The sequence below is a fragment of the Aquarana catesbeiana genome, linkage group LG03, assembly GCF_042186555.1.
Source record: "Aquarana catesbeiana isolate 2022-GZ linkage group LG03, ASM4218655v1, whole genome shotgun sequence".
NCBI classification, from domain to species: Eukaryota; Metazoa; Chordata; class Amphibia; order Anura; family Ranidae; genus Aquarana; species Aquarana catesbeiana.
Window position 1 is genome coordinate 335,152,235 of NC_133326.1, and position 27,960 is coordinate 335,180,194.

Sequence of the window (27,960 nt, forward strand, 5' to 3'; positions counted from 1 at the left end):
AAGTCTTTTTGGGATGTAGAATCTCTGCAGGACTTTGAGGCTGCCTAGCTTTGAGGGTGTTAGAATGTTTTTGGTATAGGCTTCATAAACACAATTAACAGCCAAAGACCAAGTTTTCAGCACCTGTTTGACAGGTGCATATCATTACAATTTTTTACAGCAAGGCCAATTCTTGCTTTCATCAAGAGTACCTCTATAGGGTTACGGTGGGAAGGCACCACCGACACCCAAAGACCAATTTTTACGCACCCGTTACTTCTGTCCTAAGTCAAGGTGACATCAGAATGTATCCACTGGCTCCCCAGCAGTTTCTGAGCAAAATAAAGTCAGCTTGCGTGGAAAATTTAATTTTTTTTGGCTTCATAAATGCAATTATTGCTGCAGCGAGGTTCTAGACATGGTACAGATCTGCCACTTTACAGGTAGACTAAGGGGACCCCCCAGACACTATATTGCAAGTCATTTTTCATTTTTATGCTTTCACTTTAAAAATCAAAAAATCACTGCTCATTTAAAAATGACATTTTTCACAAACTTTTTTTTTATTGATCCATGTCCCCCAGGGCAGGACTCAGACCCCTATAACCATTGTATGCCCAAATACTTGCATATAAGCCTTCAAAATGTGCACTTTTGATTTTTGATGTTTGGGTCCTATTGACTTTAATGGGGTTTGTTATTCGGGTCTGAAATCTTGCAGTGTTCGAAAGTTCTGGTGTGAACCGAACAGGGGTCAGGCACTGATGTGGATGAGAAGGCCTGGCTTGCAATATCCCCTCTAGGTCATCCCAAAGGTGTTCTACTGGTTTGAGGTCAGGACTCTGTGCAGGCCAGTCAAGTTCCTCCACCCCAAACTCACTCATCCATGTCTTTATGGACCTGGTTTGTGCATTGGTGCACATTCATGTTGGAACAGAGAAGGGGCCAACCCCAAACTGTTCTCATAAAGTTGGGAGCATGAAATTGTCCAAAATGTCTTGGTATGCTGACGCCTTAAGAGTTCCCTTTACTGGAACAAGGGGCCAAGCCCAACCCATGAAAAACAACCCCACACCACAATCACCCCGCCACTAAATGATTTGGACCAGTGCACAAAGCAAGGTCCGTAAAGGCATGGATGAGCAAATTTGGGGTGGAGGAACTTGACTGGCCTGCACAGAGTCCTGACCTCAACCTGATAGAACACCTCTGAGATGTATTAGAGTGGAGACTGCGAGCCAGGCCTTCTTGTCCAACATCAGTGCCTGACCTCACAAATGTGCTTCTGGAAGAATGATCAAACATTCCCATAGACATTCCCATAGACACACCCCTAAACCATGTGGACAGCCTTCCCAGAGGAGTTAAAGCTGTTATAGCTGCAAAGGGTGAGCCACCTCAATATTGAACCCTACGGACAAAGACTGGAATGCCATTAAAGTTCATGTGCGTGTAAAGGCAGGCGTCCTGATACTTTTGGTAATATAGTGGATATTAAAATACTTTCAAAAAGTGCCCCTGGATCAAAACGGCTATAGCTAGCTCCTCTGTCATTATTAATGATACAGATCCCCATTTCAACACAACAATGTCGATGCAGGGATTTACCCCCTCCCCCTCCTCCCCGGCAGAATACACCAATCAGTGCTTGCAGTTTGTTTTTTTTTTAGTTTGTGTCCTATTGAAGACATTTCACTATACTTCCTCTCCTGTAGACACATCATAAAGTGTTAGACAGCTGTCACTGGAACAAGTGTTCCCATTAGAATACTTCCACTCTTTTTCTGATTTGGTGACAGATCAACATTTCGGATCATCCCTCATTTTCAGTCCCTGTGATAATGGTAAATAAATAACAAAAATACTGGGTGTGCAAATATGCCTACAATCTCTACCATAAAAATATAAAAGCTAGCAAGCACAAAAATGTGTTTCACACCAATCTTAAGGGAACAAAAGCAAGAATATAGTCTGGTGCTAATAAAATAAATATCAAAGAGGACTCTACTAAGACCTCCCACAAAAAATTTAAAACTCAAAAATAAATAATAGATGATAAATATCCTTCAATTCAAAAAAGTTCAAATTTACAGTCCAAACTTCATAAAAAAGTGTAATCCCAATCTTCAGTGATAAATAATTTAAGCACTCCAACAAAGTTTTACATTGAACACCCTGTGTACCTATTCTGCTCACTTTTTATATACAGGCAGTCCCCGAGTTACATACATCCGACTTACATATGACTCATACTTACAAACAGAGGGAGACAGCAGGAAGTGAGAGGAAATCTATTCCTAGGAAGGGAAATTCACTCCTGCAAGAGTTATCATGGGAAAAAGGGGTCTCCACTGAAGCTTTATCATCAATCTTTGTTTCCACAACAACCCAGAATTTTCAAAATCAAATTGTCACATAGCAGGGTTAAGGAAGCTGAATAGCAAGTTTCCAAATAAAATATTTTCTATCATTATACACAGACAAAAGTCATTAAAATATATTACCTTTCTGTTACATTTTTGATGAAGGGACTAAATTCTTTTCCATTGCTTTCTTGATTATTGTGTGCCTTGTCCCCCTGCAAGTTTTCCATGACCTGTAGAGTCCTTTCTTCTGGGCGGCGTATATGGAGCAGGGTCAGAGGGGTCTCATGACTCAAGGGGCCCACACGCCTACAGTGGAGAAGACGTTGGTAGGCTGTACGGAAGTCTCTATTCAAAGCAGCATACAGAATTGGATTGAGAGCAGAGTTTGCATAGCCTAACCACAGAACTATTAGGAAAGCGGTTTCATCAACTTCAATATCATTTACTCCTTCATAAGTGAAAACAGTGAAATAAGGAAACCAGCAGATGATGAATGCACCCATCACAGCTGCAAGTGTCACAGTAGCTTTATGCTCTCGAACTGTAGGTAGTGTAGGACTCACGGCATTGCAACAGCTGGCATGGTTAATTCGTTTAGCTTGCTCTCTGGCAATCTTGAAGATTCTATAGTACATAAGACACATGATAACCAAAGGTAGGTAGAAAGTCAGTACACCATCCACCAATACATATTCCTTATTCAACTCCAATTTGCATTCTTTGCTATCATCACCTCTAGAGTTTTGGATGGTTTTATCTTTTGTATTCCATCCAAGATGTATAGGAAGGAATGAGACCATCAAGGAAACTACCCATATCAAACCCATAGCTATGGCAACACGACATGGGGTGACAAGCATGGAGTAGCGCAGAGGTGCTGTGACCCCATAGTAGCGGTCCAAACTAATCATAAAGAGGTTTAGAATGGAAGCTGTACACAACATGACATCCAAACTGGTATAAATGTTGCAAAAAGTAGATCCAAAAGGCCATTCTTCATGTAACAAGTTCAAGGCTGAAAATGGTAGCACCAAAATACCCAACAAGAGGTCTGTTATAGCCAGGGAGACAATAAAGCAGTTTGTCAAACTACGGAGTCTTCGGTCAAATCCCACAGCCAAACAAACCACCACGTTGCCACATATAGTGATGATGATGATTAGAACAAGAACTACTCCAATCAGAACATTGTATAGTACTGTCTTCCAGCATGTAGTAACTGAATCATTAAGGTCGTCACCCATGACAGAACACATCGCTTTGGTACAGTTTCTTTTTACATTTAGCTGGTATGTTTTATTTTCGAGGGTTCTTTGAAATAAATCAGTTCTTAACAATCCTAATTATTGAAGTTGTATTTACATGGGGTCCAGCAGTGCAATAGTGTGCTCTGCATTGCTGGACCCCTGAATCCAGGAACAAGTTCTTAGATTTTTAATACTACAGGTCTTTATTGATGTTTGCCTGTGTTTTGGCACTTTAGTTTTGCTTTCTCTCTAAAGTGTAATTTAAAAGGCTTTGTTTTGTCATGAGGTTTCTCTGTTATATACAGATAAAGTATTGCTGACTATTTGTATTGTCATTCCAGCACTAGGCTCTGTCTTTCAATAGATTATCCGTAGCTTGCGGTAACAGCTCTTTCTTGTGCCATAAGGTATCTTGGATTGCAGCACACTTCTTCATTTGCAATGCAGGTTTTCAGTGCCTTTCGCAACCTGAAAAATGGTAAGAATGAATATTAGAAGTGTGAAACAATATATCAATCTATCTTATTCATCTGCCTTTGTCCATTTTTTACTCCAAAGAAATTAAAATTTAATGTCCCTGCTACAGTTGCACAGACACATGCACACTATTTTTAACTGCAAGCAGATTTTTTTAAAATATGTTTATGGATTGTGCAAGAAAACAAAGTAATGAAACTCACATAAACACTGGAAAAACCTACATACTATAGAGCAGTGGTTATCAACCCTGCTCCCTTAGTAGGCCCAAGTCCTCAGGGCCCACTAACAGGCCAGGTTTGCAAGATAACTGAAGTACATCACAGGTGATATAATTTGCTGCTCAGTGATTGCAGTATTCTAGTCTGCATCTCCCCAAGTTAATACAAAAAACCTGGCCTGTTAGTGGACCCTGAGGACAGGGTTGATGACCACTGTTATAGAGGACTAACAGGGTCTTAAAGCAAAACTTACATTGAAATTACCTACTTCTCATATGACGTACCTGTACGTCATTGGGTTGAAGTGATTTTACCACAGCTACAAGCATCATACTGGTCATCAGCCAATGATTCTCTTTAATTTAAAAGCCACCCTAGTGGCTAATTAGCCTCTGGATTACTTTTACAGTCAGCGGGAGGTGTCTTCCCCACTCTCTCGCTGCCCTCCATTGCCTCTTTGGGGTCTCTTGTGTCATTGGGGAGCCGAGACTGAAGCCAGCAGTTGCTCTGGCTTACTATAGAGGCTTTCATAGACCAGATTGTTTCTGATCACATCTATGGTACTGGAAACCAGAAGCGACCTGTATTTTGCCACCAACTGCCGACCGACCAACCTAGAGCAGGCGGGGGGGGGTTTCCACCAGCCGACCAGGGAGGGGGGGTGGTTGTTTGCCGCCTCCCCCCAAAAAAAAACATTAGCCACCACTGATAGCAAACCTTCTTTTTGAGGCCAGCTACAAATTTTATATATTCAGTTTTATACAATACAGGGCTACTATCTAGTGCACATTATATGCATGTACTGTTGATGCTTGCCTAATAATGACTGTCTGAAGAGGCAAGCTATGAGATGGAATAAATTTATATCATTTTAAAAAAGGAGCCGCTTTACGTTGGACCCCCTGATCGCCTATGTTGAAGTTGGAATTAGGGCGAACATTAATTTATGACTGCTCGTAATATATGTATGCTACGAACTATTGTTGACAGTACGTGTAGTATGGGACCTATTGTGCCTTATACATCCCTACCCCTGAGGTCTAGCTCCTGCACTGAACCATACTTTCCTGGGAAGGATCGGAAGATGCCCCTCCTGTCCACAGCATGTTCCCATTAGGGTTGGACAGGTAGAGCGAGACCTCTTTTGCCATTCCTTAGGATCACACAAGTTTGATCTCAAGGTTTCCCTTTGCTCCCTATTTAGCACAGAATTCCGTACTACACATTAGCCATTACAGGTACAGCACTCAGTTCCAACTGAATGTGTATATTTGCTGTAACTAATCACACCAATGCTGTTATTCTCACATTGAGTACTGTATGTCTGATGTTTTGTTTTTCTATGAAACTTAAATAAAAACGTTAAACACAAAAAAAAAAAAAAAAGGAGCCGCGTTAACCATAAGCATGTACTGTATTGTGACTAGCACAACATCATTCTATTTCAGCCAGTAGAATCAATGTTAAAACAGATAGAAGAAAAGGAATTGAACTGTAATTAGATTATTTTCAAACACTTCACGAATGAAACTGAACTCCTTAATCATGTGTGTCTGGAACACAATGTCATTCTTAGCAACAATGATGTAGACTGAGATCATGCCAAACACCTTATTTTGGAAGCCTTGGGAGTTCTGCTTTGGCCAAATCAAAATTCCATCAGCATATGTCCATTAGCATAGAGGTTAAGGTCTGTCTCATTTTATTTCTCATATTAGTTCAACACTCTAAAAAAGCACATACATATGGCACTAGAAATGAAAATAATCAAAATGCTCCTCTACTTTTGGAACATAATTCAATTGTATTGATTTAATGGGTAATAAACCTTTAAGTCCAATTGCAGTTTAGTTGTAAACCTAATTCTCTGAAGGAGGCAAGTACAGGAAGTAGACGTCATCCTTGGTTCTTTTATTTATGACAGTTAAGTGACAGTTAAGTGTATCTTTGAAGTGCTACATTTCAAACTACTAGTCAAGCGTGCCTTCATGTTTTTTTTTTTTATTTTACCATGTCAGCAGATGTAAAAGCAAGGAAAACCTTCATGCTATTCTTCTCAAACCATATAGTTTGCTTTTAAGATTTTAGGATTTAATATTTTAAGATTAAGAAACCTGTCAAAAATGTAAAGATAAAAAGCAACATACAGTACTGTAAAGTATTCAGCATGCAAAAGCCTTAAAGAGTAACTCCCTTTTATGTGAAAAAGTAGCCAATAAAAAAATAATAATATAGAGTATACAATTGCGATTCAAGTCATAGTAGTCATATGTAAATCCTTGTGGCTGTACAGATCTCAGGTGTGCTCACAAATGCCTGGCACAAATCAGCCTCTGTTTACAGCCTCTCACTTGTGCAAGTGATCATTTATAGAGAAGACACTAAGGAAATAGTTTCTCCTGCCTCCAGTAAACTGGAGATATAATAACAGCACTTGCAAAGTCACCAGACCAGATTCATTTAGAGTAGGTAAATGTTTGTATGCCATCAATTTAGAGGCTTAACAGAGACAGAAGGGCTGATTTACTAGATGCAAATGCATTGGGGTTGATTTACTAAAACTGGAGAGTGCAAAATCTGGTGCAGCTCTGCAAAGAAACCAATCAGATTGCAGTTGTTTTTGTGAACACTTAATTGAACAAGCTGAAGTTAGAAGCTGATAGGCCATCATGCACAGCTGCACCGATTTTGCACTCTCCAGTTTTAGTAAATAAACCCCAATGTGTGAAAGTCCCCTTAACCTCCCTGGCGGTATGATTATTTCAGATTTTAGGTGCTGAAAGTGGTACAATTATTTTGCACAGAAATTTGGCGTTTTATATTATAGGCCTGTAATTCTTAGGAATAATTCACTTAAATCTGTCCAAACAAGAGTCTAGTAGACATCCCGGCTATGATAAAGTTTGAAAAATGAAATAAAAAAATTATAATATAATAAATAACTATAAATAATTATACCAGGGCGTGTCCAAGATGGCAACCTAGGAGGACATGTGAGTCGGAGCTCTGCTGGAGGAATTCTTAAATATCTTGTTTCCTGGCTGCTTTTCCGTGAGAAAAACTATTTACATTAGCCTGAATGCCATATAAAACACGGCGGTGGGCAAAAAAGCTACGTTTCCCGCAAATCCTGGAGGATACAGCCCGGATTGTGGACCCCCACGTGGCGGATTCTACCCGGCGGCTCTCAAATATGGCGTCGCAGACGGAGGCTGATGGCCCGGCCGAGACACCACAGCTTGGATTCCCGGAGGTGATGGCTGCGTTTGCCTCTTGCCAGGCTGCCCTGACAAGTAAGATCAAATAGGTGCAGCTTGATGCGAGCCTGATCCGGCAGGACCAGGACAAGCTTCGATCGAGGGTGTCTGAGCTAGAGGAGCGAGTGGGGCTGACAGAGGATACGGTCACAGACTATGCTGCATCCATTCGCACGCTGCAGACTAAAGTCTGGGCTCTGGAATACAAAGTGGATGATGCAGAGAACCGGAACCGAAGAAATAATCTTCGGATCGTGGGCATGCCGGAAGGAGCTGAGGGGAAAAACCCTACGGTTTTTGTGGAAGAGTTGCTGAAAACACTGCTCCCAGCTTCTCAATTCTCTCCCTTTTATACTGTAGAGCGCGCACATCGGATTCCTCCTGTCCCTGGTCCACCTGGCTCCAACCTCCGTACCCTGATCTTCCGTATGCTTAATTTCAGAGACTGGGATGCAGTCCTGAGAGAAGCGCGCAGGGTTGGAGAGGTAAAGTTCCTACCTAAGTTTACTTACCTTTTCAGAAATAGTCCGATCTGGCTCCCGGCGTCCTTTTTTCGGGAATTAGACAAATATATTATTTCTTTTATCTGGAATGGATCTATTCCACGACTAGCCAAATCCACATTGCAACTACCTACACAGTTGGGGGGGCTTGCTCTCCCCAACTACAGAATATATTACTGGGCGGCGATGTTGGTGACAACGTATTGGTGGTTCAAGGGAAAACGTTCTAATGCTGCGGTGTGTGTGGAGGCGGCGCAGCTAGGATCTATACAAGATCTTCAAAATCTGGTTTACAGAGGGGTGAAAGCATATGTGGAACTGCCTGCTCCAACTAGAGCAACGCTTCAGGTATGGAGGATGGCTGGAAGGGGTTTTTCCCTTGCGGGGCGTTGGGCACCTGTCCAGCCTCTTTGGGGAAATCCTCAGTTGCCCCATTTCCGAACAATCCCTGATCCTCAGTTGTGGGCGGGTTTTGGAATTTAAACTCTCAGAGATTTTATGCCTAATGGTGTACTGATGTCCTTTGCTCTTATATCTAGGACATATGGGCTCCCGGGATGGATGTTTTTCCGCTATGCTCAGCTGCGCCACGTGGCTAGGGCACAGTTCCCTGTCCCGCCTCTCCTCCAATTAGATCCTTTGGAGGACCTGTTATCCAGTAGTAATCTAGAGAAGCCTCTCTTGGACCTATACAATACGCTGCTGCCTAAGGAAATTCCCAAGATGGACAGGCTGTGGAATGCCTGGAAATCAGATATCCCCACTTTGGATAGAGAGGATTGGGAGGCCTGTCTGGAGCATGAACCCAAACTGGTGATCTTGGCTGGAGATAAACTGACACAAAAAACATTTTTACATAGGGTCTATTTTACTCCGGCGAGACTATCTAAGATATACCCTGATAGGGATCCACATTGCCCTAGATGCCGAACTCAGATTGGTACGTATCTTCACATGTTTTGGGACTGTCCTGCATTGTCAAAGTTCTGGCTGGGGGTGTATGATCACTTAAATATCAGGATGGATTTGTCTGTTCCCAAAACACCTGAGCTGGCCCTATTGGGAATACACGAGGATGCACACAGATCTCATCATAGTAAAATCTTAATCTCGCTCCTCTTTTATTATGCCAAAAAGGAGATCCTTAGTAGATGGACCTCTGCTAGCCCTCCGGCCTTCTCCTCCAGGGAAAATAGAATTAATACTGCCTTGCCCCTCTATAGGCTTACATATATTAGTCGGGGTTGTCCCTGGAAGTTCGACAAGGTCTGGTTCCCGTGGATCAATTAGTAGAGTAGTATTGGAACTCATATATTGGTTGACAGGTCATGAAGTGTTGAGCGGGTAGGGAGTGGACTGATCTGTTGTCTTGTTGTCCCGGGTGTGGCATCTCCCTTTTCCTGTTCCCCCTGATATGATTTATGTCCCCCCCCTGGCTCCTTATTCTCCTGCTTATTGACTTGCCTGATAGGTTCAATTAGTATGATCTTCACTCAATGTACTAAATGGAATTTATGTATTCTCATCGGACACTGTGTAAAAATTCTTATGTGAGCAAGAGATTACCTCTAGATATATATATGATCCGCATGATAATGTAAGTTTCTACATATTTTTTGTCTGTTTTTTTTTGTACTGTAATTTATTCTTTTCAATAAAGCACTCCTGATTGTAAAAAAAATAAATAAATAATTATACCAAATAATAATATAATAATAATAAAAATTATTCAATAATGTAATCAAATCAAAAACACTGAAATTTGCTCAGTCGCTTTCGTTACTTTTAGTGTTTGGTGACGGATTTCCCCACGAATCACTATCGCTCAGTTCTGCAAGTGATTCTAATTTATTATCACTGTTTTCTAGCTGGTCTAAAGCCACTTTTGATGTAAAGGGACAGTTTTCATTGCTATGGACAATCTCCAGTTTCCAGGCAGAAAGAACACTTTTTATAATATAAAACTGCATGCAGGACACTGGACAGACCACTAGGGACAAAGGGGTGTGTAATTATTTGATACAGTACTGTAATCTGTAAGATTACAGTATACTGTATCTATACTGTGTGTTTCACTTTTTGAATTTGCCGCCGAACTCCGTCCCCGTGCGTCACAACGCTCGCAGGGAACGGAGCTCGGCACTGTGACTCGAGCGAGACATGGCGGCTCACCGATCACACGAGGAGACATCGCAGGATCCAAGGGACAAGGTAAGTATCCTCTACTAGGGATGAGCTTCGTGTTCGAGTCGAACCCATGTTCGACTCGAACATCGGCTGTTCGATCGTTCGCCGAATTGCGAACGTTATGGGCCGTTCGCGCTAAATTCGTGTGGCGCGTCACGGCCCATAATTCACTGCGGCATCGCAGTGCATTGCTGGCTGATGATTGGCCAAGCATGCACTATGACCCGCATGCTTGGCCAATCACAGCGCCGTCAGTAGAGAGAGCTGTAATTGGCCAAAGCCAGGGTGGCTTTGGCCAATTATGGCTCAGGGGATTTAGTACACACCCCACACTATATAAGGCCGCCTGCACGGCGGCCCTGTGTAGTGTGTGTTCCGGTGTGCTGAGAGATAGAGAGAGAGAGAGACAGTGTCATTTGATTTGAGTTAGATAGATTAGGCAGAACAGTCAATCAGTTAGCTGCACTTACAGTGTATTGTGTATATATATGCATCCCAGGTGTTGCATATATATATATACACTGTATTCAGTTTAGCTAGATCCGTTCCTGTTATCTTCTATCTAGACTATTTACATTTAATGCAGTGCGTCCTGCTCACAGTGTTCAGCTAGATCCGTTCCTGCTATTTACATTTAGTGCAGTGCGTCCTGCTCACAGTGTTCAGCTAGATCCGTTCCTGTTATCTTCTAGACTATTTACATTTAGTGCAGTGCGTCCTGCTCACAGTGTTCAGCTAGATCCGTTCCTGTTATCTTCTAGACTATTTACATTTAGTGCAGTGCGTCCTGCTCACAGTGTTCAGCTAGATCCGTTCCTGTTAAATTCCTACTGACAGGCAGGCTTGTCTGGTTACAGTATATAAAGCTACCTGAAGAAAATTACAGGTGTTCTATTTGATCCTATTAGTACCACGGTCAGGCAGCTAGACTATTTACATTTAGTACAGTGCGTCCTGCTCACAGTGTTCAGCTAGATCCGTTCCTGTTATCTTCCTACTGACAGGCAGGCTTGTCTGGTTACAGTATATAAAGCTACCTGAAGAAAATTACAGGTGTTCTATTTGATCCTATTAGTACCACGGTCAGGCAGCTAGACTATTTACATTTAGTACAGTGCGTCCTGCTCACAGTGTACAGCTAGATCCGTTCCTGTTATCTTCCTACTGACAGGCAGGCTTGTCTGGTTACAGTATATAAAGCTACCTGAAGAAAATTACAGGTGTTCTATTTGATCCTATTAGTACCACGGTCAGGCAGCTAGACTATTTACATTTAGTACAGTGCGTCCTGCTCACAGTGTTCAGCTAGATCCGTTCCTGTTATCTTCCTACTGACAGGCAGGCTTGTCTGGTTACAGTATATAAAGCTACCTGAAGAAAATTACAGGTGTTCTATTTGATCCTATTAGTACCACGGTCAGGCAGCTAGACTATTTACATTTAGTACAGTGCGTCCTGCTCACAGTGTTCAGCTAGATCCGTTCCTGTTATCTTCCTACTGACAGGCAGGCTTGTCTGGTTACAGTATATAAAGCTACCTGAAGAAAATTACAGGTGTTCTATTTGATCCTATTAGTACCACGGTCAGGCAGCTAGACTATTTACATTTAGTACAGTGCGTCCTGCTCACAGTGTTCAGCTAGATCCGTTCCTGTTATCTTCCTACTGACAGGCAGGCTTGTCTGGTTACAGTATATAAAGCTACCTGAAGAAAATTACAGGTGTTCTATTTGATCCTATTAGTACCACGGTCAGGCAGCTAGACTATTTACATTTAGTACAGTGCGTCCTGCTCACAGTGTTCAGCTAGATCCGTTCCTGTTATCTTCCTACTGACAGGCAGGCTTGTCTGGTTACAGTATATAAAGCTACCTGAAGAAAATTACAGGTGTTCTATTTGATCCTATTAGTACCACGGTCAGGCAGCTAGACTATTTACATTTAGTACAGTGCGTCCTGCTCACAGTGTTCAGCTAGATCCGTTCCTGTTATCTTCCTACTGACAGGCAGGCTTGTCTGGTTACAGTATATAAAGCTACCTGAAGAAAATTACAGGTGTTCTATTTGATCCTATTAGTACCACGGTCAGGCAGCTAGACTATTTACATTTAGTACAGTGCGTCCTGCTCACAGTGTACAGCTAGATCCGTTCCTGTTATCTTCCTACTGACAGGCAGGCTTGTCTGGTTACAGTATATAAAGCTACCTGAAGAAAATTACAGGTGTTCTATTTGATCCTATTAGTACCACGGTCAGGCAGCTAGACTATTTACATTTAGTACAGTGCGTCCTGCTCACAGTGTTCAGCTAGATCCGTTCCTGTTATCTTCCTACTGACAGGCAGGCTTGTCTGGTTACAGTATATAAAGCTACCTGAAGAAAATTACAGGTGTTCTATTTGATCCTATTAGTACCACGGTCAGGCAGCTAGACTATTTACATTTAGTACAGTGCGTCCTGCTCACAGTGTTCAGCTAGATCCGTTCCTGTTATCTTCCTACTGACAGGCAGGCTTGTCTGGTTACAGTATATAAAGCTACCTGAAGAAAATTACAGGTGTTCTATTTGATCCTATTAGTACCACGGTCAGGCAGCTAGACTATTTACATTTAGTACAGTGCGTCCTGCTCACAGTGTACAGCTAGATCCGTTCCTGTTATCTTCCTACTGACAGGCAGGCTTGTCTGGTTACAGTATATAAAGCTACCTGAAGAAAATTACAGGTGTTCTATTTGATCCTATTAGTACCACGGTCAGGCAGCTAGACTATTTACATTTAGTACAGTGCGTCCTGCTCACAGTGTTCAGCTAGATCCGTTCCTGTTATCTTCCTACTGACAGGCAGGCTTGTCTGGTTACAGTATATAAAGCTACTTGAAGAAAATTACAGGTGTTCTATCCCAGCTTAGTGCAGCTACAGGCCATTAGTATGTCTGGAAGGCCAAGAAGGAGAGGCAGACAGTCACAAGCCAATAAGAGAGGGCAAGCAGGCTCTGTGTCTAGTGCTGGTCGTGGAGACGGTGCATCCTCATCAGCACGTGGCCATGGGACACGCTTGGCCTTTTTTTCGGCAGCTGGCCGTGTTGAGCCGCAACATGCGGAAGACTTGGTCGAGTGGATGACCAAGCCGTCCTCATCCTCCTCATCCTCTCTCACCCATGCCCAGGGTGCTTTGTCTGGCAAAGCAGCGGCCTCTTCCCTCAGCTCAATGTCATCAGTGACTCCTTCCCTAGCTCCACCATGTCCTCATGAGGATTCCCTCGAACTGTTTGACCACAGTGTTGGGTACATGCTCCAGGAGGATGCCCAGCGTTTGGAAGGCTCTGATGACGATACTGAGCTCGATGAAGGCAGTAACATGAGCACGGACAGAGGGGGTGCCCAAGAAGGACAGCAATCTGGCAGTCATGCTCCCCCTGCTGCAGCATACTGCCAGGTTTGCTCCAGTGATGAGGAGGGAGGGGATGATGAGGTCACTGACTCAACGTGGGTGCCTGATAGGAGAGAGGAGGAGGAGGAGGAGGAGGAGGAGGAGGAGGAGGCGGCGGCACATCACCAACGAGGCAGGATGCCCTCCAGGGGCCAGCCTAAGGGCAGCACATTGACTGCATCACACCCCAAAGCTCCACATGTGCAGGGCGCTGCAGTCTCTGTGCGTTATTCAAAAAGTTCTTTGGTGTGGGCCTTTTTTGAGACGAGTGCATCAGATCGCACCGCTGCTATTTGCAACATATGTCTCAAGCGTATCTCGCGTGGCCAAAACATCTCCCGCTTGGGTACCACATGCTTGACCAGACATATGTTGACCTGCCATGCAGTTCGTTGGCAAGCGTATCTAAAAGACCCACACCAAAGAACAAAGAGGATCTCTCCTTGCTCCTCATCAGCTGAGATTTCCAACCCCACTAGACCTTCAGTCCTCTCTGAGACCTGCAGTGAGAGGAATGAAGGTGTAGAATTAGGTGTGTCACAGCCAAGTACTTGTGGGCAATCTGCTTTTGGTACACCGACGTCAGATTGTACCAGGCAAATTTCCCTGCCCCAGCTGCTGCACCGCCGAAAGAAGTTTGCTCCCAGCCATCCACATGCCCAGCGGTTGAATGCTAGCTTGGCAAAATTGCTAGCACTTCAACTGCTGCCTTTTCAGTTGGTAGACTCTGCCCCCTTCCGTGAGTTTGTGGAATGTGCGGTTCCTCAGTGGCAGGTACCCAAACGCCACTTTTTCTCACGGAAGGCGATTCCGGCTCTCTACCGGCATGTGGAAGGCAATGTCCATGCCTCGCTGGACAGGGCGGTCAGCGGTAAGGTGCATATTACCGCTGACTCATGGTCCAGCAGGCATGGACAGGGACGTTACCTAAGTTTCACGGCGCATTGGGTGACTCTGCTGGCAGCTGGGAAGGATGCAGGACAAGGTGCAGTAGTGTTGGAGGTTGTTCCGCCACCACGCCTCCAAAATGCTGATTGTGACACACCTCTCTCCTCCACCCCCTCCTCTTCTTCTTCCTCCATGGCCTCTTCCTCGGAACCAGCGGTGCTCCGTAGGCGTTCAAGGGGCTACGCAAGTACGCAGGCCAAAAGATGCCATGCGGTGCTTGAGCTGGTGTGCTTGGGGGACAGGAGCCACACTGGGGCAGAGGTTTTGTCAGCTCTGCAGGGGCAGGTTCAGAGGTGGTTGACGCCACGCCAACTTAAGGCAGGAATGGTGGTTTGCGACAATGGCACCAACCTCCTCTCTGCCCTCCGACAGGGACAAATGACCCATGTGCCCTGTTTGGCTCACGTCCTTAACTTGGTGGTGCAGCGGTTCTTGGGCAGGTACCCGGGCTTACAGGATGTCCTGAGGCAGGCCAGGAAAGTCTGTGTGCATTTCCGCCGGTCATATAATGCCAGTGCTCGGCTGACGGACCTCCAAAAGGAGTTTAACCTGCCCAAGAACCGCCTAATCTGTGACATGCCCACCAGGTGGAACTCAACGTTGGCCATGCTGCAGCGGCTGCACACGCAGCAGAGGGCCATCAATGAGTACCTGTGCGACTATGGCACCAGGACAGGGTCAGGGGAGCTTGGTTTTTTTTCCCCACGCCAGTGGGCCATGATCAGGGATGCATGCACTGTCCTGTCACCATTCGAGGAGGCCACGAGGATGGTGAGCAGTGACAGTGCATGCATCAGTGACACTGTCCCCCTTGTCCACCTGTTGGAGCACACGCTGCGTGGAATAATGGACAGGGCACTTGAGGCAGAACAGAGGCAGGAAGAGGAGGACTTCCTTAGCTCTCAAGGCCCCCTTTATCCAGACAGTGTTCCTGCGTGCCCGCCGATCACACAGGAAGAGGACGAGGAGGAAGAGGAGGAGGAGGAAGATTGTGTCAGTATGGAGGTGGAGCCTGGCACTCAGCATCAGCAGCAGTCTTTAAGGGATCAGTCCCAAGAAACACATGGACTTGTACGTGGCTGGGAGGAGGTGGCTGCGGACCATGTCGTTCTTAGTGACCCAGAGGACTCCGGACCGAATGCCTCAGCAAACCTACGCTGCATGGCCTCCCTGATCCTGCAAAGCCTGCGTAAGGATCCTCGTATTCGTGGTATCAAGGAGAAGGACCAATACTGGCTGGCAACCCTCCTTGATCCACGTTACAAGGGTAAGGTTGCGGACCTTATCTTGCCATCGCAGAGGGAGCAGAGGATGAAACATCTTCGGGAGGCCTTGCAGAAAGGTCTGTGCAACGCGTTCCCAGAGACTGGGAGGTTACAAACTCCTGTTTCTGGACAACGTGTTGCTGAGGCTTCGGTCAGTCAAAGAAGGAGCGGTGGAGAAGGTGGCCGTCTGACCGATGCGTTCAGACAATTTTTTGGTCCGCAGCCCCAAGGTATGATCGGTTCCAGCAACCATCGCCAGCGTCTGTTTTACATGGTGCAGGAATACCTAGGGGCAAGATCAGACTTGGACACCTTTCCCACCGAAAATCCTCTGGGTTACTGGGTCTTGAGGATGGATCACTGGCCAGAGCTTGCACAGTATGCAATTGAGCTACTGGCCTGTCCTGCATCCAGCGTTCTTTCAGAACGCACATTCAGTGCTGCTGGAGGCGTGGTAACCGATCACAGGGTGCGTCTGTCCACCGACTCGGTCGATCGGCTGACCTTCATAAAAATGAATGAGTCTTGGATCACCACCAGCTACCAAGCACCTGATGCTGATGTAACCGAATAATTTTTTTTGAAATCTCAGATCCCTTCAAAGACTGCCTATGCTGATGCTGAGTGACTATCCCTGAGTAATTATCCTCTTCCTCCTCAATCATCACGCTGATAGCTTGTAAGAACATTTTTGGTTCTGGGCGCCACCACCAGTGCCTAAGGCACAATTTTTCAGCCCCTGTTTAACAGGGGCGTGTAATTACAATTTTTGATGTAATACTTTGCAGCAGGGCTCGTTCCTGCATTCCAACTAGAGTGTCTGTGAGGGGTTGCAGTGTTGTGGCACCAGCACCAGTGCCTAAGGCCCAATTTTTCTGCCCCTGTCTAACAGGGGCGTGTAATTACAATTTTTGATGCAATACTTTGCAGCAGGGCTCGTTCCTGCGTTCCAACTAGAGTGTCTGTGAGGGGTTGCAGTGTTGTGGCACCAGCACCAGTGCCTAAGGCCCAATTTTTCTGCCCCTGTCTAACAGGGGCGTGTAATTACAATTTTTGATGCAATACTTTGCAGCAGGGCTCGTTCCTGCGTTCCAACTAGAGTGTCTGTGAGGGGTTGCAGTGTTGTGGCACCAGCACCAGTGCCTAAGGCCCAATTTTTCTGCCCCTGTCTAACAGGGGCGTGTAATTACAATTTTTGATGCAATACTTTGCAGCAGGGCTCGTTCCTGCGTTCCAACTAGAGTGTCTGTGAGGGGTTGCAGTGTTGTGGCACCAGCACCAGTGCCTAAGGCCCAATTTTTCTGCCCCTGTCTAACAGGGGCGTGTAATTACAATTTTTGAAGCAATACTTTGCAGCAGGGCTCGTTCCTGCGTTCCAACTAGAGTGTCTGTGAGGGGTTGCAGTGTTGTGGCACCAGCACCAGTGCCTAAGGCCTAATTTTTCAGCTCCTGTTCAACAGGGGCATGTAATTACAATTCTTGATCTAATATTTCACAGCAGGGCCCTGTGAGGGCTTACAGTGTTGTGGCCACAGCAACACCTAAGGCCCAAATTTCTGCTGAGTATATAGGGCAGGACCCTACTTTCAAACATCTAACTTACAAACGACTCCTACTTGCAAACGGAAGGAGACAACAGGAAGTGAGATGAAATCTACCCCTAGGAAGGGAAATTCTTTCCTGTAAGAGTTAATATGGGAAAACAATTTCTCCTTTCCACTGATGCTTTCCAATCCTTATTCCACAAAAAAACCCAAATTTTCAAAAAACATTTTTCATTGGGACAAAAAAGTGAGGTGAAATCTTCTGAAGAGGAGGAAAGACAGCAAAACAAATGTCACAGGGGTGATAACCCTTCCCTATGTTTTCCAAAAAGCTTAGAAAAGATTTTTTGGCTGGAGCTAAACACGTTAAAAATGTTCAAAATTACAAACAGATTCTACTTAACAACAAACCTACAGTCCCTGTCTTGTTTGCACCGCCTGTATACTGCTGTTCAGAGTATATAGGGCCTGGTGGCCCCACACCTTTCCTTATTTTAATTTGGGTGCGGGGTTCCCCTTAATATCCATACAAGACCCAAAGGGCCTGGTAATGGACTGGGGGGTACCCATGCCATTTGTCTCACTGATTTTCATCCATATTGCCATGACCCGACATGACATTAAACCCGCAAGCAGTTTTAAATTAGATTTTTTCCTTTAAAAATGACATTTGGTGCAGGGACTGTTCTAAACATGGGAAACACGCGTCACTTTACAGGCATACTATAGACACCCCCCAGGTACGATATTTAAAGGAATATTTCACTTTTTTTTTTTACTTTAAGCATCATTAAAATCACTGCTCCCGAAAAAACGGCCGTTTTTAAAAGTTTTTTTTGCATTGATACATGTCCCCTGGGGTAGGACCCGGGTCCCCAAACCCTTTTTAGGACAATACCATGCAAATTAGCCTTTAAAATGAGCACTTTTGATTTCGAACATTCGAGTCCCATAGACGTCAATGGGGTTCTAACGTTCGTGCGAACTTTCGGTCCGTTCGCGGGTTCTGGTGCGAACCGAACCGGGGGGTGTTCGGCTCATCCCTATCCTCTACATGGATCTTGCGATGCGATCCCGAGTCTGGCTCGGGGATACCGCTTTTGGTATTGAAAATCCACCCCGAGCCAGACTCGGGAATACCACCAGGGGGGTTAAAGCAGAACTTTGGGATTTGCAAAAATCCCCCATTAGTACACCCCCTACACAAAACACTAAACAGTTATTACATTTGTGAAATTCCTTACCATTGAAGAGAAAAGTCTGATTGAATTTTCAGGAAGTCACCTCTGCAATTCAAAAAAATGCTGCATGTATTTTGCCAGGGAGGATTTGTTAGAACAGTGATTGCATCATATCCTCCCCTCTCTCTCTATACTGTAATAATCCCTTCATGCTTTGCAAATTGTAATGAATGTGGGAGGGGCACTAGGCCTGTACATGTAAATGTGAACAAACCCACTTCAACATAAATCACGGCCCTCATTCTGCGGGCAGCAAGTCACACTACTCATTAACACACAGAAATAGTTAGGTTACAGCCTTACAATGAAAAACTTGTTTGTGTTCTCTCCCCCCCCAGACACAACAGGAGATAAACATATTACCCTTTCATGCTTTATGCAATCATTAGTGAACTGTAGACACATCCCATAACTATATATTATACACACTGTACTCTGCTGTAATTCTGTATTAGAAATATTCCTTCTCATACAGTTTTGAGAACAGCCACACCACAGAAAGAGCCGTGCCATGCTGCTTTACATCAGCATGTGGCACAAGTAAATGTCGGCATGAGAAAAAAACGAATCTGTGGCCATAAATGTGGTCTCATCTGTGCCCATAAGTGCAGCTTATCAGTGCCCACCAGTGCGGTCTCATCTATGCCCATTAGTGCGGTCTCATATATGCCCATCAGTGCAGCTTATCAGTGCCCACCAGTGCAGCTTATTAGTGCGCTCTCACCAGTGCAGCTTATCAGTGCAGTCACACCAGTGCCCACCAGTGCAGCTTATCAGTGCCCATCAGTGCGGTCACACCAGTGCAGCTTATTAGTGCGCTCTCACCAGTGTAGCTTATCAGTGCAGTCACACCAGTGCCCACCAGTGCAGCTTATCAGTGCGGTCTCACCAGTGCAGCTTATCAGTGCCCATCAGTGCGGTCACACCAGTGCAGCTTATCAGTGCCCAATAGTGCGGTCACACCAGTGCCCATTAGTGCAGCTTATCTGTGCCCAGTGTGGTCACACCAGTGCCCACCAGTTCAGCTTATCAGTGCGGTCTCACCAGTGCCCACCAGTGCAGTCACACCAGTGCAGCTTATCAGTGCAGTTGCACTAGTGTCCACCAGTGCAGCTTATCAGTGCGGTCTCACCAGTGCAGCTTATCAGTGCGGTCTCACCAGTTCAGCTTATTAGTGCCCATCAGTGCGGTCACACCAGTGCAGCTTATTAGTGCCCATCAGTGTGGACACACTAGTGTCCACCAGTAAAGTTTAACTGTGCCCATAAGTGCGGTCACACCAGTGCCCACCAGTATGGTCACACCAGTGCCCACCAGTGCAGCTTATCACTGCAGTTTCACCAGTGCAGTTTATCAGTGTCCATCAGTGCGGTCACACCAGTGCCCACCAGTGCATCTTATCAGTGCAGTCTCACCAGTGCAGTTTATCAGTGCCCATCAGTGCGGTCACACCAGTGCAGCTTATTAGTGCCAATCAGTGTGGTCACACCAGTGCCCACCAGTGTAGTCTCACCAGTGCCCATCAGTGCAGCTTATCAGTGTTCATCAGTGTGGTCACACCAGTGCCCACCAGTAAAGTTTAACTGTGCCCATAAGTGCGGTCACACCAGTGCCCACCAGTGCGGTCACACCAATGCCCACCAGTGCAGCTTATCACTGCAGTTTCACCAGTGCAGCTTATCAGTGCCCATCAGTGCGGTCACACCAGTGCAGCTTATCATTGCCCATCAGTGCGGTCACACCAGTAACCCTCCAGTACAGCTTATCTGTGTCCATCAATGTGGTCACACCAGTGCCCACCAGTGCAGCTTATCAGTGCGGTCTCACCAGTGCCCACCAGTGTAGCTTATCTGTGCCCATCAGTGTGGTCACACCAGTGCCCATCAGTGCAGCTTATCTGTGCCCATCAGTGCGGTCACACCAGTGCCCACCAGTGCATCTTATCAGTGCAGTCTCACCAGTGCAGTTTATCAGTGCCCATCAGTGCAGTCACACCAGTGCAGCTTATTAGTGCCCATCAGTGTGGTCACACCAGTGCCCACCAGTGCAGTCTCACCAGTGCCCATCAGTGCAGCTTATCAGTGTTCATCAGTGTGGTCACACCAGTGCCACCAGTGCAGCTTATTAGTGCAGACTCACCAGTGCAGCTTATCAGTGCCCATCAGTGCAGTCACACCAGTGCAGCCTATCAGTGCCCATCAGTGTGGTGACACCAGTGCCCACCAGTGCAGCTTATCTATGCCTATCAGTGCAGTCACACCGGTGTCCACCAGTGCAGCTTATCAGTGCAGTCCCACCAGTGCAGCTTATCTGTGCCCATCAGTGCGGTCACACCAATGCCCAATAGTGCATCTTATCAGTGCAGTCTCACCAGTGCTCACTAGTGCAGCTTATCAGTGTCCATCAGTGCGGTCACACCAGTGCAGCTTATCAGTGTCCATCAGAACAGAGCAGGGATTCACATGACAGAGCGGAGATCTTGAGCTGACAGATTTTGTATGTGAAAACACTGCTCACAGTAATGTCCTGCCTCCCGAGTCCCGGACCAGCATTGTGATAGACAGCGCACTGTTCCAATGCCGATACGGGAGGCGGGACATTACAGCGATCAGTGTTTTCACATACAAGACCTGTCAGCTTGAGCTCTCCGCTCTGTCATGTGGATGATCTCTGGTAACTCTCTCTGCTCTGCACTAAGGTGTCCGTTTATGAAGCAGTGATCAGCGGTGATCCCGAGGATCACCGCTGATCACAGTCCATAAACAGTTTATGAAACAGTGATAATCGGGGGAGAACATGTTTGAACTTGTTCTCCCTCCGATTATCTCTACACACGGAGAATCCTCATTGAATGACACAGAAAGGGCCAGTTTATGAAGCGGTGATCTCACCGCTTCACTGGTGATCTGAGTCAGAATTCACACTCCCAGGTTCACCAGCTCAGAGGTGGTGAATCTGGGAGTGAAGAGGAAATCTGGGGGGATCTGAGGGGGAAGGAGGAAGATTTTTAACTTCCTTATGCCTCGTTCAGACCTCCCAACACTGTAAGCATGTCCCCCTGTCATATTTATGTGTATACATATATATACATATATACATATAATGTGTATATGAATATATATATAATGTATGTGTATATACATGTATATATAATGTGTGTGTGTGTATACATATGTATATAATGTAGGGGGACTCATTATTTTATTAACAGTAATTCACGCCGTCTGTCCGTGTATTGAGCGGTGATAATTTATCACTGCTTAATAAACTTACATCTCTGTATTTCTGGTGCTGTAATCTCGTAAAGTCTCACGAGATTCCAGTATCAGGAGCCTTTCTCCACTGTTGAAAGCATTTGTAGATCTCTTCACTCCTCCAAAGGTGAAGCGATCTACAAAGCTTCATAAACTGGCACACAGAGGAGAAAAATCTTCACTGTGAATGCCGGAGAATGAAGCAGTGAATAGATTTCACTGCTTCATAAACGGACACCTAAGAGAGATGGGAGGCCGGCTGTGGCAGCGGTGGGGGGAACAGGGGTGGAATGGGGAGCGGTGCTGGCAGGGAGGAGGAGGGAGCAGAGCAGGAGGACTCCATCTCTATGGGTGGCACAGACCGGGGGCTGTGAGACCCCCTCCACCCACTACAGCGAGCAGGAAGGCGGAAATAGAAATCCCTACTCAGCTTTAGAACTACTAGTGGGCAGTGACAAGCCCGCTGGCTGGGGATACAGGAGGAATAGCAGCCAGTGGTCTTACAAACAGGAAATCACTGGGCAGTAACGGCTTTTCTGCAAAATCATCAGGCTTCTACAAAGGAACTACAGAGCTCAGAAGAACATGGATGGCATAATGGTGAAGATAGGAGATCAGCAACAAGGACATAAAAAAAAGTTTTTTCCTGGAGTTCTGCTTACCAATCATTTAAAAAGTAAATTCTTGCTTACTTTGTATACACATTCACCTGCAGATGAAATGTGTAAAAATTAATTTTTATTTTTACATGATTAGATAATTGAAGTGAACACTTACATGATTTGAGTGACGACTTCCAAAACCTTTAGTAAATCAGCCTCAGTCTTTCCATTAAGATTATGCTGCCTTTGGATAGACTGCAGTACCTCTTGTGTAGGTGGTCATCCAATATATTCCTATTTTTTCATTTGAAATGTTGTTTCAACTGTGAAAGCTATGTTATTCAAATCTGACTTGTGTCTCATCTCTTCTGGTTTGCTTCTATCATCTTTGTAAGAAAGTCTCCACCACCCACCCCCCCCACCCAAATAATTTGTCACATATGAGTAATCCATCTGAAAATATACAAGTAGCAGAGGTAACAAGTGTTCTATCAAACAAAGAAAGGCCTGGAGCTAAAGGCAAAGTCAATGTATAAGGCCAGCATGACTGTGGCTTACTGGGGAGGCCGGGACACACATAGTGTAAATAGCTAATAGGTTGTGTAGTAAGTAGGGAAGCAGCTTACCTAATTGGAAGATAATGGTCACCAAAGGACGGTTTTCGGGTGCTTGCAGCAAGGAAGGGTCCTGTTTGCAATTAGGAATCAGCTTCATTTTTGGGCCAATCGTAAGTCTGACCCAAACTCAGCTAATTCACAGTTCAGTGAATGGGTGAACTATATGGCCAGATTTGACAAGTTCACCCACCCACTTCTATGTCATTAATCTTCCAACAAAGATGGAGATTAAAATACAGTCCCATATAGTGTCCACTCTTCACTATGCAAGCTGTGCAAATTTCAATCTACGAGGTGACTCCTCCACCCATCTATTCAGAAAACTCACAAGCATGTAAGACTCTAAATTAAAATGGATCATTAGCATTTATTTCTATCTAACTCCAGGAAACACATTCATTACTTAAGGATGTGAACGACATTGGATTTACAACTACTCAATCATATAGAGGGAGGGGGCCACCTGTTTCTAAAAGGGGCTTTTAGATTCTGATAAGTTTTCCCACACTCAGATCCCCCACATTCACCAGAATGAGGCCCTTGTCCTTATCCTCATAGGGACAGGGTGCATTGCCAGGGGTACAATATACCCCTTGCTCATTCACATAGGATGGGGGCTACATATCTAGGGTCCTCTTATTCTAAAGTCCCCTTACCATAGACTTAGGACAAGGACAAGGTGCCTTGAGGAGGAGCTTCCAGTGTTCATGGCATATGATCTTGTATGGAGGAAGAGGGTGCACACTCACTGCCCCCCTTTCATGCCTAGCTGTTGGGGGAACCAATGCCCTTTTTTCCTTAAAGGGACAGTACACATTGTTGATAAATTATGTGTACTGTCCCTTTAGAAATAAAAAATGGTGGGGGGGCTCAAAATAAATACCAAATCCATAATAAGTGGTTATAGGTCTGGAATGGATTTTGGGGGGTATCCCATGCAGCTTTTTATAAACAGAATAAATTCTGTCAAACTGCAGTAGCTTTTTTTATTACACTTTTGCATATTTACCTTGTACTGGTGCACAACACCACATGCAGGTTTGAGATATCCCATGAGCATGTTACTTAAAGGGTTTTCGTATTTTCAGTGTTCCCTTTAGAGCTGCATTACTAGACCTTCTCCCAGCTAAAACATTTTTCTTTTTTGGATGTGTACACCCCTATAGCAGTACCCAGCTACTTGTATCCTTTTTTTAAACAATAACTTGCAAACTAGCTTTGAAAAAGGCCAAACAAATACAAGATTCAGCTCCTATAGACTTGGTATCTCAGGGTCTTTTAAGAAACATGTATTGGCAAATCTGAAAAATGACTTCACGTTTGAGTGTCCTTTTCTAAAATGGGTTACAATGTGGCAGTCTAGTAATGGTTATAAGGCTGTAGGTGTTTATAAAGTCTTTAGATCTATAAATAAGTCCTTTTGTAATCTGTTTTATATTGTTCTCTGTTATTTATATTGTTTATTTCAATTTGTATTTTTGATAATAAAAAAGGCTGCTATGCTATTTGACTCCAAAAAGAACAAAATCATCTTTCCATGCCAAAGATGATAAAGGTCAATGTCAGGTGAAGTTGGGAGGTTAAAGGTATAGAAAGCTACATTATCTGTGTATATTTTAGTCAAATGTTTCATTTCACATGGTGGTCACAAACACTATATGTCTCAACAAAGATAATGTCATTTTAATCTGTTTCTATTATCTGCATGACTCAAGCAGGGAGTAGACTGCAACCATACCCATCCAGAATGACTGGATAAATACAGTCTACAAGCTTTTGATTCTTCTGCTAGTTCTCTATTCACTGATTCATCATGGATGTAAAGGATTCACTATTTGAAAAATATCCTGTTGTTGCAGATGTAACTAAGGCTGATAGAAAGAATGCACTGTTGCTGAATCTAGCAGAAAAAAAAGTGTATAATATTTAGAACCCTTTCACAGTACCTGCTGCTGACACATACATTAATGTGAAAGAAAACTCACAGCTTTTGTCTACCCTAAAAAGAGTGCGCTATATGAAATCTACATATCTAGACAAAATAGAGATCAAAATCTAGACTTTTAAGGTACTGGAAAGAGTCATAAACTCCATACAGTATAATAACAATTATATGTTTTTATTCAGACAATCGTAAAATAGTACATACTCAAATACAATAGCAAGGCTCACCCATAGTAAAACACTACACCAACATGCTCATATTCCCTATGCTACCTATCTATTTTTCTAAACAATGAGAACACTGTCTTCTAAAGATCCATCCATAACATAATCACAACATTATTGGAGAAAAATGAGCAACTGACTCTACACATTTCATTGGTTTACAACTTCTTCAGGTGTTATTGGTTGATAATCGTGACAAGACATTTGTACTTAGTCTGTATTTTTGTAGATATTATTGTCAATTAAAGTTTATTTTTGTATTGTATATTTTGGATTGTTTACCAACAATTACTCACCATTAACTCTTGGAGTTGGAAATCAACTATGTTGTGATTATGCTATAAGTGGATCTTTAGAAGACAGTGTTCTCACTATCTAGACAAACAGCACAGTAGACTTACAGAACTCCATTTTTACAATGTATTTTACTTCAGATAAGCTTACTGGTCAAGAACTGTGAATCTTTAAAACAGGACAGATACTAACATGCTGTAGCTCCATTCATTTAGGAGAAATGCATTCAAACATTTTGAGTTCATCTAAAGCAGTTCACTAAAGCAGTGTTTCTAAACTCCAATCCTCAAGGCACCCCAACATGTTATGTTTTCAGGCTTTACATTATTTTTCACAGGTGATTTGAACAGTTTCACTGCCTTAGTAATTACTACAACCATTTCATCTGAGGGAAATCCTGAAAACATGACCTGTTGGGGTGCCTTGAGGACTGGAGTTGAGAAACACCACACTAGGGCTCTATAAATGTTGGCACCAAAATACTAGGATGGAATGATGTTGCAGTTGTGGGTGGGGCTTAGGCACCCTAGTGTGGCACACTAAGAACTACGCTTGCTAATTACCTGAGTTTTTGGTTATGCAAAAACAAAATTAAAGCACAACTCCAGACTTAGAAGCAAGCCACAATGAACAACTTAACTCTCTAGCAACCCAAAGCTAACTTGCTGTACTATTAAGCACTTCAGACACCACTACAGTTAGAGGACACGATCTTCCAGGTGAGCAGAATTTAGAAACTGGTGCCACAGAGCCTGCACAGTGTATCAAGAGTGATCCAAGAGTCCTGACCTGAAGTGGAGATTATGGGTGGCTCTGTGGTGGAAGCCTGGCCATATAACAAGCTTGTTTTGACTGCTCTGTAATAGGGGGTCAAAGCGTTCTGTAGGCAAGAGCTATTTAGTGTTTGGTTGAGGTACACATTGGTGTATAAATATATGGACGCTTGCAGAAGATTTCACATTCTTCACAATTGGCACTTTAATGGTTTTTTTTTGCTTTGACTTTATGTATTGATATAATTTAATTCTTTAGTTTTGTTTGTTATTTATAATTTGCACTATATTGTATATATGCTCAGCACTTTTGTACATTAGTTGTTGTGACCAATTTATATCTGTTGGTGTGCTTTCTGCTATATTCTTGTTACGTTTTCACATTTAGAGCAGTTGCAAGGTTTTCTCTAAGCTGCTCCTATCGCTTACACCAAATTACATCTCCTCAGGCCCCACCACTAAAAGTGTGTTCTTTTGGTTTATGTCATTGATGAAGTATGGTCAGGATCATATTTGGTCATAGATGTCATGGGGATCCCAGAGAGGAGTCATCAGTTTACCTGTACCACATTGAACATCAATGATATCCTGATGCTTTGGTCAGGTCCATATGAAATATTTATTGATTGTTTGTACTTTTAAAATAGGAATTGAATTTATAATTCACAATGACATATCATATGAATGCTCTATCTTCCTTGGATCTTTATATTTTTATAAGATATTGGTAATGTCATTAGGACAACATTATTTAGAAAAACTATGGCTAGCTACACATATACTGTAATATGCATATATGCGTATTAGATGCAATCACACAAATGAAAATTATTTTGAAAAAGAAGCTAAATGTCTTCTCCCTTGTGACTTTTTGGTGGAGATAGGTCATCAAGGGCCCCTAAAATCTAATTATACAATTCAACAATCAGACAGAGAAAATTGAACAGATACTGCAAACATTTTAGTCTATTCTCTCAGGTGATCAAACTATTATTTTACCTAGTGGGCAGAGGCTCATATCGAGACATTTTGTGAATTGTTAAACCTCGAGAGTCGGTTTTCTACTTAGGTGTGACTAAGGCCTTTTATGTAGGCAAAAAGAAACATTCATTTTGGAATTGTAAGTATGATCACGTGTATGATACGTTTGTGTATTGGGAATTTTTCGAGTCCAATAGCCTTGCGTTTTTCACCATTTTACAAATATCAAACCGATGGTCTTTCATTCTTAGCTTTTTTTTATATCAGGAAGAAACTTTTTTGAGAAATAAGCAAGTTTCCAGAGTATTCAAAATCACATGTTAAAGTATACAAAAACAATAGTCATGTCAAAATCTCACATTTGAAATAGTGCAAAGTCTTCTATGTACAAAAAAGGCACAATTTTAATAATATTAATAGTAGCGATGCTTGTTAGTCTTTAAAAGAAGATGCAGTGCTCATATCCAAGTAGTTCCACAACCCCATCAACCTGTAAGTCATTAGAGAAATCTAGCAATCACTAATTCCATGGGGCTCAGGCTCGGTGTATCCAACCAGTTTGCCCATAATTTTTCAAAAAAACAAAAACCAATCACCTTTGCACC

General features: G+C 43.8%; 1 protein-coding gene across 3 annotated transcripts in view; it reads right to left on the minus strand.

Annotated features, from left to right (window-relative positions):
- The window catches only part of HRH2 (histamine receptor H2), a 249,941-nt gene that overhangs the window by 102,329 nt on the left and 119,652 nt on the right, over window positions 1–27,960 (minus strand). For all 3 annotated transcript variants that reach the window (XR_012242878.1, XM_073620544.1, XM_073620545.1), the window contains exon 2: window positions 2,484–4,060. Coding sequence is in view for 2 of the 3 variants with exons in the window: in XM_073620544.1 (XP_073476645.1) it covers window positions 2,484–3,601 (1,118 nt within the window). In the remaining variant the exon portion in view is untranslated. The remainder of the gene's footprint in view (window positions 1–2,483; window positions 4,061–27,960) is intronic.